Raw genomic sequence first — 14,496 nt, 5'->3', positions numbered from 1 at the left:
TAATTATTTAAATAATCAGTCAGAATAAAGTACATAAAAAATACATAAAATATTATTGATGTTGCTACATAGAATTAATTACGTAATATAACTTTTAAAAATCAGTAATAGAGATGAGACTTCTACTAACGGTAAAACAAACATAAAAGGGAAAATATTGGCCAAAACATATCAAATGTTAAATAACTGGCCTTGGACCATAAAAATATTAAATTAGTAATGCTTAGTTTGCTTGCAAAATAATGTCGCTCGCTTAAAAGATAATGTTTTATTTAACTATGCAATAAAATGAAAATATTTATATATTTTTGAATTTTTACTTTTTCTATCTGTTCATCTACTGTGCAAACGATTGAACTTATAATTTGTTAAAGTACCATAAAAATTTTTTTGGCATTATATATATATAAATATATATATATATATATATATATATATATATATATATATATATATATATATATATATATATATATATATATATATATATATATATATTCACATACATACATACATACATACACATGTATATATTTGATTATTGGTACTATTCTTATTTTCATTGTTAGCTTTATTTAAAACTGTTTGTTTTTTACTCTTTACTTCTACACAAAGTATATCAATGGTATAGAAATAAAAAAATGTTATCATTTCTTTTATTACTAATCACCAATGGCAACAGTATAATTAGTTGTTAGTGACAATTTGAAATTGTTAGGAATGAATAAAACTGTTTCATTCACCCACAATAACTAGAATAACAAAAACACCAACATCTTAAAAATGTTTAATATTATTGATTTTGTTTGCATTATATACTATTTGTTACAGTGTTTACACAGATGATAACTTATACTATTTAGATAATTTAAAAAAAAACGTGGCAGAAGAAACTTCTGCTTACCTAACTAATTGTAAAAATAGTCGACAAAGCCAAGATGCATTTATCTATTTTCATTTTATCATTTTTTATAGCAGTATTTGGTCACGAAGATCATAAACACGGAGTTTCTGAAAGTGAACATTACCAAAAAGGAGGGCATAATATAAATTATGATCACGATGCATTTCTTGGAAAATCCCACGGACACGACTTTGATACATTGGAGCCAAGTGAAGCTAAAAGACGCTTAAAAATAATGATAAAAGAGGTGAAAACCTTTTAATACTATTTTTAATATATGCGGCATTAGTATTTGGAATAATTGTTTAAAAAATAAGAATTTTGCGTGAATGTGTGTGTGATTTTGTAGTGGTAATGTTTTGACATGTTGTTTAGGTTGATAAAAATGGCGACGGTTTTGTATCATTAACGGAACTACATGAATGGATCGAGTATCAGAGAAAATCTTTTATGAGAGAATCAATCGATATGATCATTGATCGAGATGATGATAACAAAGATAAACAAATTTCATGGAAAGAATACAAGTACGCTCATTACGGAAAATGGGACGACGAAGCCTCGATTGATAAAGTATTTTATTACTATTTATGGAAAAATTGAAATAATTGTAAAATAGTGTAGTAAAAAACAATTTACTCAATTTTTTAGAAGCTGAGAGAAAAAATCAATAGCGCTAAGCATAAATTCAATGTCGCTGACGAAGACTTTGACGGGAAGCTTAACCGTGAAGAATACATGATGTTTCGACATCCGGAAGAAAGTACTCGTGTAAGTTTACAAGAAATTGCAATAGATGAAATTATCGACGAAATGGATGTTAATAAGGACAGGTAAAATTATAACTGTTAACAAAACGTTACGGTTAAAATATTTGTTATTGAAAAAAAAAAAAAATTTTGAAAAATCTTTATTTTTTAATATTTTGAACCAGATTGGTTGATCTCAATGAGTTTCTAGGACAATATGTAGACGATCGAACTAACCCACCGGATTGGGTTGTCGAAGATCGCAAACACTTTGCCAAAACGTTAGATCTAGATGGAAATGGAAAATTAGACAGAGACGAAATGCGCAATTGGGTTTTGCCTAAACTCAGTGAAACAAAGGAAGAAGCAAATCACCTTATAAAGGGTGCAGACGATAACAACGATAATAACCTTAGTTATGAAGAAATCTTAGACCATTATAATCTTTTTGTTGGGAGCACAGCAACTGATCACGGGAAAGCGTTAAAATTTGATTTGTAAATTTTGTGAGAAATCAAACGACCCAACGTATTTTGAACGTAAGACAAAAAGTACCTTTACAGAAACTTATAGAGTAAATCAATCACATAATTAAGTTCATAAAAGATTATATCTTAACCAAGCACTCGAAAATATTCAAGTTAAATAACTTGTTCTATTGTGTAGATAAACTTTCTAGGCTGCTTTTATGAAATCATTTTTATTTTGTTCGGTTAGAGAAAAATTATTGTATTTGTTCAATTTACTTGTTTATATTGTATTTGTTCAATTTACTTGTTTATGAAAAAAATGCAAGTTATATTGTTTAATTAAAAATGTAAAAAAATTAAATTAATTGTTTAAAAGAAAAAAAAAATCACTTATTTAACGGTTTTATATTCTTAAATAATTTTATTAAGAAACTACGAAAAACTTTAGCGTTTTGAAATCTTTTCGTATAGCAGTTCCATCCGTGTGGCCATAACAGGTTGTCCTCGTGAAGTTTTTTTATTTAATCGTTTTGCAAGTTTTTTCCGTTTTTCAAGACTTTTTGCTACTGCCTGTTCGTGTTTTTTGATATTTGCACGTATTTCCTAAAAAAATATGTTTAAAGTGAACAAATTTAAAGTAACGCCTTGTCTAAGAATATTACAGCCTCAAGCAGGGCCGGTTTTACCATGCTATGTGAATATGAAAATCCCCCATAAAAGGCGTTTTTGAGACTCCAAGAAAATTTTTTTGGGAAATTTGAAATTGCTGCACGAGTTTTAGTGCCATTTCGGTGAAGGAAAAGTTATTAAAAAAGAAAGCGAGGAAAGCGAGGATTCTGACAATATTTAACTTTTACTCATCTGTAGCAGACAGCAACTCATTACCTGTTATTCAAAATACTACACAAGAGTTCTGTAATTAACTACAGTCGAGTTTATATTAATATACCCAAAACTATTGCTTAAATCTTTTTTTTAATAATCAATATTAATCAGTATTTATATATATATATATATATATATATTATATATATATATATATATATATATATATATATATATATATATATATATATATATATATATATATATATATATACACACTGTAGTTCGATGTTGGTTGCAAAACATTTGCAACTAACATCGAACAATGCTAATAAGTGTTCCTAATTTTACATGTCTTAAAAACGAAACGAACTATATTACCACAGCAAACAGTTCAGGAGTCTGGAGTCATAGCATGCCATGACATGAGCAATCAGCTGACAGGTGACAGCAAACAGGCAGAATTTCGTTGTGCAAAACAAGTGCAAATTTTTTGGTTTGTTTCATTTTCTTAAGTCTGGTCCGTGCCAACGTCACGGAAGTTTTTTAATAATTAAAGGAAGTATCCAGAAGTTTCCAGAAGCATCCAGATGCTTCCAGAAGCATCGAAAAGAAGCATCTAGAATCTTCCAGAACAGGTTCACACAGGTTCATTTTACTATATAAGAGACATGATTGTTTTCTCGACGCCCTGCAAAGAAACCGCTGATTTCACTAAAAAACCAGAAGAAAAGACTCCTGTTTGCTACATCTCATATTGACTGGAATGTGCAGAAATGGCGAACTGTTCTGTTCAGTGATGAATTGAAGTTCAACATCATTGGGAGCGATGACATTTGCCGTGTACGTCGACCGGCCGGAAAACGCCTCAATTTACGTTATTGCCATGTATAAAAATGTCCTGAAAGATGTTATGTTACCTCATGCTGAATGGAATACGCCAATAAAATGGGTTTTTCAGCAAGAAAACGATCCGAAACACACTGCAAAAGTAGTCAAGCAGTGGTTTCACGACAACCACTTATCGGTGATGGATTAGCCGCCTCAATCTCCGGATCTCAACCCTATCGAGAACCTGTGGGAGATCTAATCAGAATTAATCGTGAAGGTGTTCGTAATAAAGATCAACTGTTTGAACAAATCCAAAAGGCCTGGGCAGTGATTCCACAAATTTTCATTGATCACCTGATCGAATCTATGCCTTGAAGATGCAAGGCTGTGATCGACAACAAAGGATTCGCCACGAAATATTGATAGCGAAATACAGCTTGGTCAACATTTTGTCGAGTTGCACTTGTTTTATCCAGAAGGAAATCAACTTTTTTTAATACTTTTGATTAATTTATTAATTTTTGTGTACAAATAATGAACTTTGTGATGAATAAAACTTGAAGAACTTTGTCTCTAAACAGTTACATAGTTATTTCTCTAAATTGAAAAAATGCAGCACTTTTATATAAAGAAACTAAATTAGCATTATTTGGTTGCACTTGTTTTGTCCGATACTGTGTATGTATATATATATATATATATATATATATATATATATATATATATATATATATATATATATATATATATATATATATATATATATATATATATATATATATATATTAGGGGTAGTCAGTTTGAGGAAATTTTCAAATCTAAAATACCATACACTCTAGCTTTGGGGCAAATGTTGGAAAAACAACTCCCAAAAAATTTGAGCTCAACAGGTCCACACTATCCTTACCCCCTAAAGCACTTTTTTAGAAAAAAAATTCTCAAAAACCATCAAAAACAGCCGATTTTGCAGGTCCAGGGGTAAAGTTAAATGAAAAAAATTTGAAATTTTTTTTTCTGGGATGTTTATTTTTACCTATATATTTTAGCAAAAATACATGGTATTGTAGTTTTTCTCAAAAAAAAATATTTTTATATTTAGATTTGAAAAAATAACAATATTTGATAACGTACTTACCATATTTATGTCACTGACAAAGGATTATAACTATATATCCAAAAAATATACTTTTTACTTTTTTAGTTATGTAAATCTACAATAAAATTTAGTAATTTCTATAAGGTGGAGATTTGACGAGACCCAGCTTTAGTAGCTCAAGGAACAATTGAACGGTTCCATTTGTTGTAATAGTAAATTAGTTTACAATAATTATTTTAAGTTTGATTTTTTAGGTCAGTAAAAATTAAATAGATTAATCTAAATATGTATAAAGAAGAAGAGTGTGGTCAGAAAATAAATATGTATAAAGAAGAAGGGTGTGGTCAGAAAATAAATATGTATAAAGAAGAAGAGTGTGGTCAGAAAATAAATATGTATAAAGAAGAAGAGTGTCGTCAGAAAATAAATATGTATAAAGAAGAAGAATGTGATCAGAAAATAAATATGTATAAAGAAGAAGAGTGTGGTCAGAAAATAAATATGTATAAAGAAGAAGAGTGTGGTCAGAAAATAAATATGTATAAAGAAGAAGAGTGTGGTCAGAAAATAAATATGTATAAAGAAGAAGAGTGTGGTCAGAAAATAAATATGTATAAAGAAGAAGAGTGTGGTCAGAAAATAAATATGTATAAAGAAGAAGAGTGTCGTCAGAAAATAGGAAGTAAAAGAACACTAAGGTCTAAAAAAAAATTATTCATTATCGAAGAAGCAAAGCCAGCCATTAAAGGTAATAATTAGTTTTAGAATGAAACCCTTAAGGTAAAAAATTTAGCTTAACTTTTTATTTCTAATTTTTTGTAAACAAGGCTGTCAGCTTCCAACAGGGATGGAAATACTGCAGCACTTAGCTTACAACCAATCATTTTTCCCAAGAACATCAAAAAAAGTCATTATTCTTGCTTGTCCTCCTCAGAAAAACTTTGAAAGATGTGCAATGAAAAGTAAATGTGATTGCATTTTGGCCAAGGTAAAAGAGCCATGGATTAAAGCTGGATTTTTTATACTAAACGATCAAAGTCTAGTAAAAAATCTATCAAATCTGGACAATGAATATTCAAAACTTAAGAAGCATGAAAAAAGGGGATCCGCTGTAGATTTAGCAAAGCAACAAGATTTTAAAGTTTACCTGAACAAATTATTCTGGGCTTGCATTCCTTATCTTAGGAGTACAATAAAAAATGACAAAAAAAGATCTGATTCAAACAAGCTTGAGGATTTGGAGTTTCTGGAGGACCAAGAAGGGGAAAGAAGACTTATGCTTGGATCAGAAGATAAGAAGTACAGAAAAATAGTAGGTATTTCTTTTAAACCAAAAAAAAAAAAAAAAATTGCTAAGCTTTCTAGCCAACTTACTTACAATTTACATGCCACTTAAGACGGTTTAAAAAAAAAAATAGCTAAACAAAAAAAATGATGTTTACTCACTATTTCAATCTCTCGTATAATTAAATTAAAATTAATAAGTAGTAAATTTTTGTTACATTTTTAGGTAATGGAAAGTAGCAGAAAGAGAAAGCAGCAAGTGAAACAACAATATAAAGAATTAGAGGATACAACTAATGTTTAAAATAATAAAGATACTAGTGAGGACTCCTTGAGTGATACTGATTTTGATCCTGGAGAGTGGTTTAAAAGGAAACCTTTACAACAAAAAGTCACTGCTGAAATTCCCAGAGATGTTTTTGCTGGTAATGTAGCTCTTATGGCTACAATTAGTGATATTTCTCCAAGTGTTTTATGTAAAGTTACAGGTGCAATTCTAACTCAATCAGGAGCTGATCTGACAGATTTCAAATGTAGCCAGTCTACAGCAGCTAGAAAAATGAAACATGCAAATCATAATATATGCATGATATCAAAAGAAGATGTTCAACAAGCATTGAATGAAACCCCATACCCATGCATAGTGCATTTTGATGCAAAACATTAATTGAACTAAACAAAGGAAAAAGAATTAAAACTGATAGACTGGCTGTACTTGTAAATATTGAAGGTGAGACACACTTGCTTGGAGTACTTCCTTTACCATCATCCTCTGGTGAAGATCAATGCAATGGTGTAATGGACCTTCTTAAGGAGTACAACTGTGAATCCAAAGTAGGAGGAATATGTTTTGATACTACTGCAAGTAACATTGGGTTACAGAAAGGTTCTTTAATTAGAATATCCAACAATTTAGGCAAATATCTTTTACCTATTGCATGCAGACATCATCTATGTGAATTAAGAATGGTTCATTTTTGTAATTCAGTTTCAGATGAACATTCCACAGAACCAGATAATCCCATTTTTAAAACAAATTTTGAAAATCCTGATTTTAATTACAATCAAACAGAACTGATAAAGCTTGATTGGAAAGTAGTAAGGGGAACTATTCTTGAGAAAGCTGTGCAAGAGTCTTTGAACTTTTGCCAAGAACACATTACAAATGGAAAAGAAAGTAAAGATTTTATCAGAGATGATGGAAAGGAGCTTGCAGAACTCCTCGTAATTTACCTTTCTTCATCTTTAGTAACACTAAGAAAATCTGGAGCATCATGTTAGGTTCTTATCCAAAGCACTTTACTACCTAAAGCTACAGCTTCTTTCCAGCCATCTTGAGTTTGTAAACCAGAATAATAAACTCAAAACAGAAATCAGGCTAATAAGTGAATTTATAGTTTGCTTTTATGCCAAATGGTATTTACAGGCTAATGACGCTATTAGAGCTCCATTTCTTGATATAAAAGCAATACACCAAATGCAACAGTACCAAAAACTTTGTGCCAAATCAGATGCTGTTGATGCAATTTTAAGCTCTCTTTACAAACATAGTTGGTATTTAGATTCAACAATGATTCCTTTTGCTCTATTGGATAATAATATGTCATTTGAGGAGAAAGCAAATCTTGCAAAAGCAATTCTTACTTTTAAAATGCCAATTACAGCATGGTACAATACTAAAAACAAATCAAAAATAGATATAAAAGATAAAACAGAAATGGGAAAAGAAATTAAACAGTGAACATCCTTCTTCACTTGCTCTGTTGGTTGATGAATTTTCATATCTTATGTTTGATAGAATTGGATTAGAGGAACAAAGGATAAAAGATTGGCTTTCGCTTCCCCCTGAGTTTTGGTTTACTCAATCTGCTTTTAAAAGCTTTCAGAATTATGCCAAATCTTTAATTGTAGTAGATGACCATTCAGAAAGATCAGTTGGAATGATGCAGCAATTTATTCATCGATACAATAACGAGGAAGATAAACAGAACATATTGCTAACTGTTGAAAAAATGTGTTGTGCTTTCAGAACACCTGGAAGACATTCAAACAAACTTTCTAAAAGTAAATATGCAGAAAGCTTATCTTTACTTGACAAAAGGAAGAAAAGTGGTGAAAATGAACATAAACACAACTGAATTTCTTTGCATTTGAAACTTAATTTAATAACATGAAACTATTATCAAATATTGTAATTTTTTTAAATCTAAATACAAGAATTTTTTTTTTTTGAAAAAAAACTACATACCATGTATTATTGCTAAAATATATAGGTGAAAATAAACATCCCAGAAAAAAAAAATTTCCAATTTTTTTTAATTTTCCCCCTGGACCTGCAAAACCAACTGTTTTTGATGCTTTTTCAGAATTTTTTCCTCTAAAAAAGTGCTTAGGAGGTAAGGATAGAGTGGACCTGTTGAGCTCAAATTTTTTGGGAGTTATTTTTTCAACATTTGCCCTAAATCTAGAGTGTATGGTATTTTAGATTCGAAAATTTCCTCAAACTGACTACCCCTAATATATATATATATATATATATATATATATATATATATATATATATATATAAATATATATATATATATATATATATATATATATATATATATATATATATATATATATATAAATATATAAATTATGTTAGTGTATTCTACAAACAAAGTTCTCAATGATCTCAAAGAACAGAGCAATAATAAATTTGTAAAAACACTTATCTAATTTTTTCTTTCTTCTACACAGTGTTTCTCCATTAGTAGGTTTATCAGGAAGAATGTCTAAATATTAAAAATTTTTTTTACTAATTCATATATATATATATATATATATATATATATATATATATATATATATATATATATATATCTATATATCTATATATCTATATATCTATATATCTATATATATATATATATATATATATATATCTATATATATATATATATATATATATATATATATTATATATATATATATATATATATATATATATTATATATATATATATATATACACATATATATATATAGATATAGATATAGGTATATATATATATATATATATATATATATATATATATATATATATATATATATATATATATATATATATATGTATATATATATATATATATACATATGTATATATATATATATAAATATATATATATATATAAATATATATATATATATATATATAAATATATATATATATATAAATATATATATATAAATATATATAAATTATGCTAGTGTATTCTACAAACAGAGTGCTCAATGTTCTAAAAGAACAGAGTAATATTAAATTATATAAATATATATATAGAAAAGGATATATATAAATATATATATATCCTTTTCAATTTTTAGTTAAAAATTGTTGTTTTTTTGTATGTAGAATTTAAGCAATTCATTTTTATTTGAAACCATTATTATTTCTGAAATCTCGATGAAATTCTGGTTCTTTTGAGACCCTAACTTTTAGTAGTTAATTTTTACTTTTACTCATCATATATATATATATATATATATATATTATATATATATATATATATATATATATATATATATATATATACATAATATATATATATATATATATATATATATATATATATATATATATATATACATATATAATATATATATATATATATGTTTATATATATATATATATATATATTTATATATATATATATATATATATATATATATATATATATATATATATATATATATATATATATATATATATATATATATGTTTATATATATATATATATATTTATATATATATATATACTTTGATATATAAAATGTCACAAGATCACATTGAATTGCTATTTGCTTGTATTCGTTTTCCTTAACATTTATTAACATTTCAATAACAATCCAGATGTATGTCAGTTAAAATCTGCTTTAAAAAGAATTTTATTAAGAAACTTTATTATATGATCAAAATTTAGCAACTGTCTTACTTTTGACTAAAGATCTTCTGGGTAAATCTTTTTATTAAAGTGGAGTAAAAAGATATATCTTCTTATTGAACAAAATAAAATATCTAGTGAGGATTCAAACTATATTAAAGACCTTGCTAGTTGGCTCTAATCAGCCTCTTCTTCTGTTTGTGAGGAAGCTATACTTGTGTATATAGCAAGTTTTTTTGTTAGAGAACTTCATAGTAAAAATGTCTGACATGCGCAAATAGTTTGATTTCTCAACAGGGTTTGTCCAGAGGATCATCAATACTCTATATTTTGCAGTTCACCATGGAAAAGTTTTATAAAATTTAAAAAACCTGGGTGGTTTAATATTTCCATCCTATAATATTTTTAAGATTGTTGAAAAATGTTAGCACGTTTTTAAAGTTTTGGTGCGTTGGATAAATCCATACATAAAAAAATATATTGAAAAGTATTTAACATAGTGTCTTTACTCATATGGTCAGCTGTACCCTAGACATGAATTGCATAAAATAATAATTGAATTATTAAAACAGTCCAATAAGCTTGTTTTATTTAAAGGTTTATAAAAAATATGCAATACTATTTTTATATATTGTCAAAAAAGAAAATAACTTTTTTGTAAAATAGTTTTTTTCATTAATGAAAATTCAATATAATTTCCTATAGTTAATTTTATCTTAAAATAATTGAAATTTTTATATTGTAAAACCTACCTTAATAATAAAAAATATATACCTCATCATTTATACCAATATTATCATTTATCTTTTTCCATAATTAAATATATATATCTTTTATAACAAAAACTCAAAGTTTTCCCACAGAATACTTTAGTTATAGTTGTAAAAGTGAAAAAACATGCGTATAGCCGAATTAAAACTCTTTTGCTTTTTTTTATGTACTAATGCTTTTAAAAACAGTTTATAAATAAGTTAACAAATTTGTTTATTTATGTACAAAAAGAACATTAACACAGGTTACCGGCTCGCAAGCTATCAAGCAATTAAGATTTTTTTCCGAATTGTCATAAAAGTATTAATGAAAAACATAATTAATAAAAAATAACCTTTATAATAATTAATTGATTAATAAAAAATAACCTTTATAATAATTAATTAATTAATAAAAAATAACCTTTATAATAATTAATTAATAAAAAATAACCTTTATAATTAATGAACTAATAAAAAATAACCTTTATAATAATTAATTAATTAATAAAAAATAACCTTTATAATAATTAATTAATAAAAAATAACCTTTATAATAATTAATAAATAAAAAATAACCTTTATAATAATTAATTAATTAATAAAAAATAACCTTTATAATAATTAATTAATAAAAAATAACCTTTATAATTAATTAACTAATAAAAAATAACCTTTATAATAATTAATAAATAAAAAATAACCTTTATAATAATTAATTAATTAAAAATAACCTCTATAATCAACTAATTAATAAAAAATAACTTTTATAATTAATTAATAAAAAATTTTATAATTAATAAAAAACCTTAAAGTTTATCTTTTGCAATAAATTTTTTTGTTCGCATAAGATTTAGTGTCTCTCTAATCATGCCTTCAATATAAAAAAAAAGTCACATTTTTTTCTTTGGTTGGTAGAGGTCTAAAAATTTAATTTTTAATTAACCGCTTTAGATCTTTTTTCACTTAAATCTTCAATTTACTTTAAATTTTTTCACTTAAATCTTCAATTACTTCTGATTTTTTTTTCATTAAAAATTTCAATTACTTCTGATTTTTTCATTTAAACCTTCAAGTTCTTACTTTAGATTTTATTTAAACCTTTATGCACTTACTTCTGATTTTTTGCGTCTTTCTTCATGAACTTTCTCATAGTCAATTTCTATTCTTTGATAACTACTTTTTATTTTGCTTTGTTCTGTTTTCTTTTTTTTCGACAAAATCTTTGGTGCATCACTAAACTTGTAAAAAATAAAAAATAGTTTTAAAATCATTTAAGGAAATTTTATAATTGTAACGTGTTCAATAGAATCAATAAAAACATATACTACAAACATCTTTTTTTGTGCAAGAGGCACGAAGGAGAAAGACATAAATGAAACTGAAGCAATAATCAATTAAAAAAAAATAAAACGTAATAAATACTAACGCAGAGCTTAAACTGTCTGAAGAGAAGATTTCTGTTTTAATAGTTTCATTTGCACTAGAATTAGTTAATGTATCCTGAAGAAGGGAGTCTTCTATGTTTGATAAAGGTTGCAAAAAAGAGTCTTTTATATTCGATAAAGGTTTGATTGCAACAGGAGAAGCTAACTGATTAGTTGTTTTTTTTTTAAATGACCTATTAAATTTCTTTAATATTTTTCTTTTTTGAAGAGCAGCAAATCCTTGACCTAAAAATGAGTTAATAATATTATTTAAAATAAAAGCATTCAAAAAATGGTAAATCTTAGTTTTATAATTCCTCCCCCCCCCCCTCCCAGCAATATATTAGTTTTAAGTTTTTGTATATAGCTATGAGTTTGTTTATTGTATGTAATATTTGCAAGTAAAGTTAGTATTTAAACTTTTTGTTATCAATTATTATTTGATAACAGAAAGTATAAATATTTGAGTATTGCATCTCCTTTATCTCAGATCAGTGCCCTTTTTACAACCTTCAAAATCAGTATATTCTAAAATGTTCTTAGATCAAGAATATTTACAAATAGTAATAATTACTAATCTGAAGTTAATGTATGCTTAGTATGGGCAGCGTATGCTTATAATGGGCCGTGTATGTGACCCAGAGAAAATATAAAGATCTTAATAGTACAAGAATGTACACTGCATAAAATTGGATATAAAATTCAGCAGGAAAAAAAGATCTGAAAAAGAGAAGTGCGGGATCAATCTTCCATATCAGTAAGAGTAATGTAAATATCAATTATAACCAAACAATCCATAATAGGAGTATAGGTAATAGTTATCAAACTATTAGGACTATAACTGAGATAATATAAATGGTTATCAAACTATTAGGACTATAAGTGAGATAATGAATATGTAGTAAAAATGACACTTAAACCTCACGCAACAGCCCAACTCAGCGCCTTATCCGATTGTTTCAATGATATGATAACAATTAAAACCAAATGATGCGTTTGAAATAAAGATGAATGGTGTGTGTGTAAGTATATAAAAGTACACATACATAATCAAATAAATATACATTTAGAACAAACATAAAAAAAATGCAAAGTATAAAATATATACACGCATATATAATATATGTAAATACACAAAAAGAGCGGAAAGATAATATAAAATATATTGGTGCTGTAAGATCCAATTAAAATCAAGTAGTGAACTAATGTAGGTGAAACACCGTCCTCAGGGAAATAATAGATTCACCAATAATAGTTTGGAGAGCTTGATAAAACAGAATAGCATCACTTGCCTGTATAAAGGGTTGATTGTTTGGATTATACTTGAAGTCACTCTTACTGATATGGAACATTAATCCTACACATTTTTCTTTGAGATCTTTCTTTACTGCTGGATTTTATATCCGATTTTATACATTCAGAGTACATTCTTGTGTACTATCTAGATCTTATTACTTTCTTTGCATCTATTGGCATTTACAATGCCTTATGATCATATATACCAAGTGTAAAAAATTCCAAACAAAAAATAGTGATAATAATAATGATAAAAACAATTACTAAAAAAATAGAGCAATTATAAAAATAAATTTTAATGGAAACCTTTTATTTTAATGTTTAAACCTTTTTTTTTTATGTGCCCCAAGAAGTCCTTATGGTCTTATTACAGAACACAGCGGTAGAGCATTTGAAAGAAAGTCCATGCCTCCTTCCTTACCGATGTTATAAAACTTGCCAATAGGTGGCGTTGAACCACAGATCTCTAGCATCTGAGACAAGTGCGCTAACCACTATGGCTGCTCTTTGCTATGACTTTTATTAGTAGTGTTTGTAAAAAGTATATAACTATAATAATAATAGTAATAATAATAATAATAATAATAATAATAACAATAATAATAACAACAATGTTAGTAACAATAATATTAATAATAATAACAATAATAAAAGTAATAATTATAATAACAATAACAAATAATGTTAAAGAAAAAAATAACCTGTCTTGGAATTGCCAATTTGTTTTTGAAATTCACTTTTATAAAACCTTTTTTTGTCCTTTTTCTTGTCACAGCAAGATGAATCATATATTTTCCCTTCAACACTTGAATCTGATCTACGATTTGAAATAGGTCGACCCATATTTAAACAACACTTTCACAACTAATCACCATATTAAGTGTTATGATATAAATATATGAAAGAAATTTTAAATTAAACCAAATAAAAAAAAAAGTAA

The 14,496-nt window shown here is 26.3% G+C and overlaps 2 protein-coding genes across 2 annotated transcripts; one reads left to right on the top strand and one right to left on the bottom strand.

Annotated features, from left to right (window-relative positions):
• The first annotated feature begins 857 nt into the window (after positions 1-857).
• On the top strand, positions 858-2,521 carry LOC100213173 (calumenin-A). Its single transcript, XM_065790951.1, has 4 exons — positions 858-1,151; positions 1,280-1,477; positions 1,556-1,737; positions 1,839-2,521. Exons 1-4 carry the CDS (start codon positions 939-941, stop codon positions 2,152-2,154), a joined length of 909 nt encoding a protein of 302 aa, XP_065647023.1. The 5' UTR covers positions 858-938; the 3' UTR covers positions 2,155-2,521.
• LOC100209689 (protein FAM133A) lies at positions 2,514-14,455 on the bottom strand. Its single transcript, XM_065790952.1, has 4 exons — positions 14,258-14,455; positions 12,263-12,506; positions 11,949-12,069; positions 2,514-2,726 (listed from the first exon to the last, which is right to left on the bottom strand). The coding sequence occupies exons 1-4, from the start codon at positions 14,397-14,399 to the stop codon at positions 2,568-2,570; spliced, it is 666 nt and encodes a 221-aa protein (XP_065647024.1). The 5' UTR covers positions 14,400-14,455; the 3' UTR covers positions 2,514-2,567.
• Positions 14,456-14,496: the final 41 nt, after the last annotated feature.

The sequence above is a fragment of the Hydra vulgaris genome, chromosome 02 (assembly GCF_038396675.1).
Source record: "Hydra vulgaris chromosome 02, alternate assembly HydraT2T_AEP".
Taxonomy (NCBI): Eukaryota; Metazoa; Cnidaria; class Hydrozoa; order Anthoathecata; family Hydridae; genus Hydra; species Hydra vulgaris.
The sequence above is the reverse complement of the archived record's forward strand: the minus strand, read 5'-3'. Positions and strand labels throughout refer to the sequence as shown.

Bases quoted from the DNA above. Each gene is read 5' to 3' on its own strand.
- LOC100209689 (XM_065790952.1), bottom strand. From the start codon at position 14,399: ATGGGTCGACCTATTTCAAATCGTAGATCAGATTCAAGTGTTGAAGGG. The intron at 12,507-14,257 runs GTTATTTTTTTC...ACTCATTTTTAG, and splicing joins AATTGGCAATTCCAAGACAG to GTCAAGGATTTGCTGCTCTT. The intron at 2,727-11,948 runs GTAAGTGCATAA...ATATTTTTTTAG, and splicing joins AAAGACGCAAAAAATCAGAA to GAAATACGTGCAAATATCAA.
- LOC100213173 (XM_065790951.1), top strand. From the start codon at position 939: ATGCATTTATCTATTTTCATTTTATCATTTTTTATAGCAGTATTTGGT. The intron at 1,152-1,279 runs GTGAAAACCTTT...CATGTTGTTTAG, and splicing joins TAAAAATAATGATAAAAGAG to GTTGATAAAAATGGCGACGG. The intron at 1,738-1,838 runs GTAAAATTATAA...ATTTTGAACCAG, and splicing joins ATGGATGTTAATAAGGACAG to ATTGGTTGATCTCAATGAGT.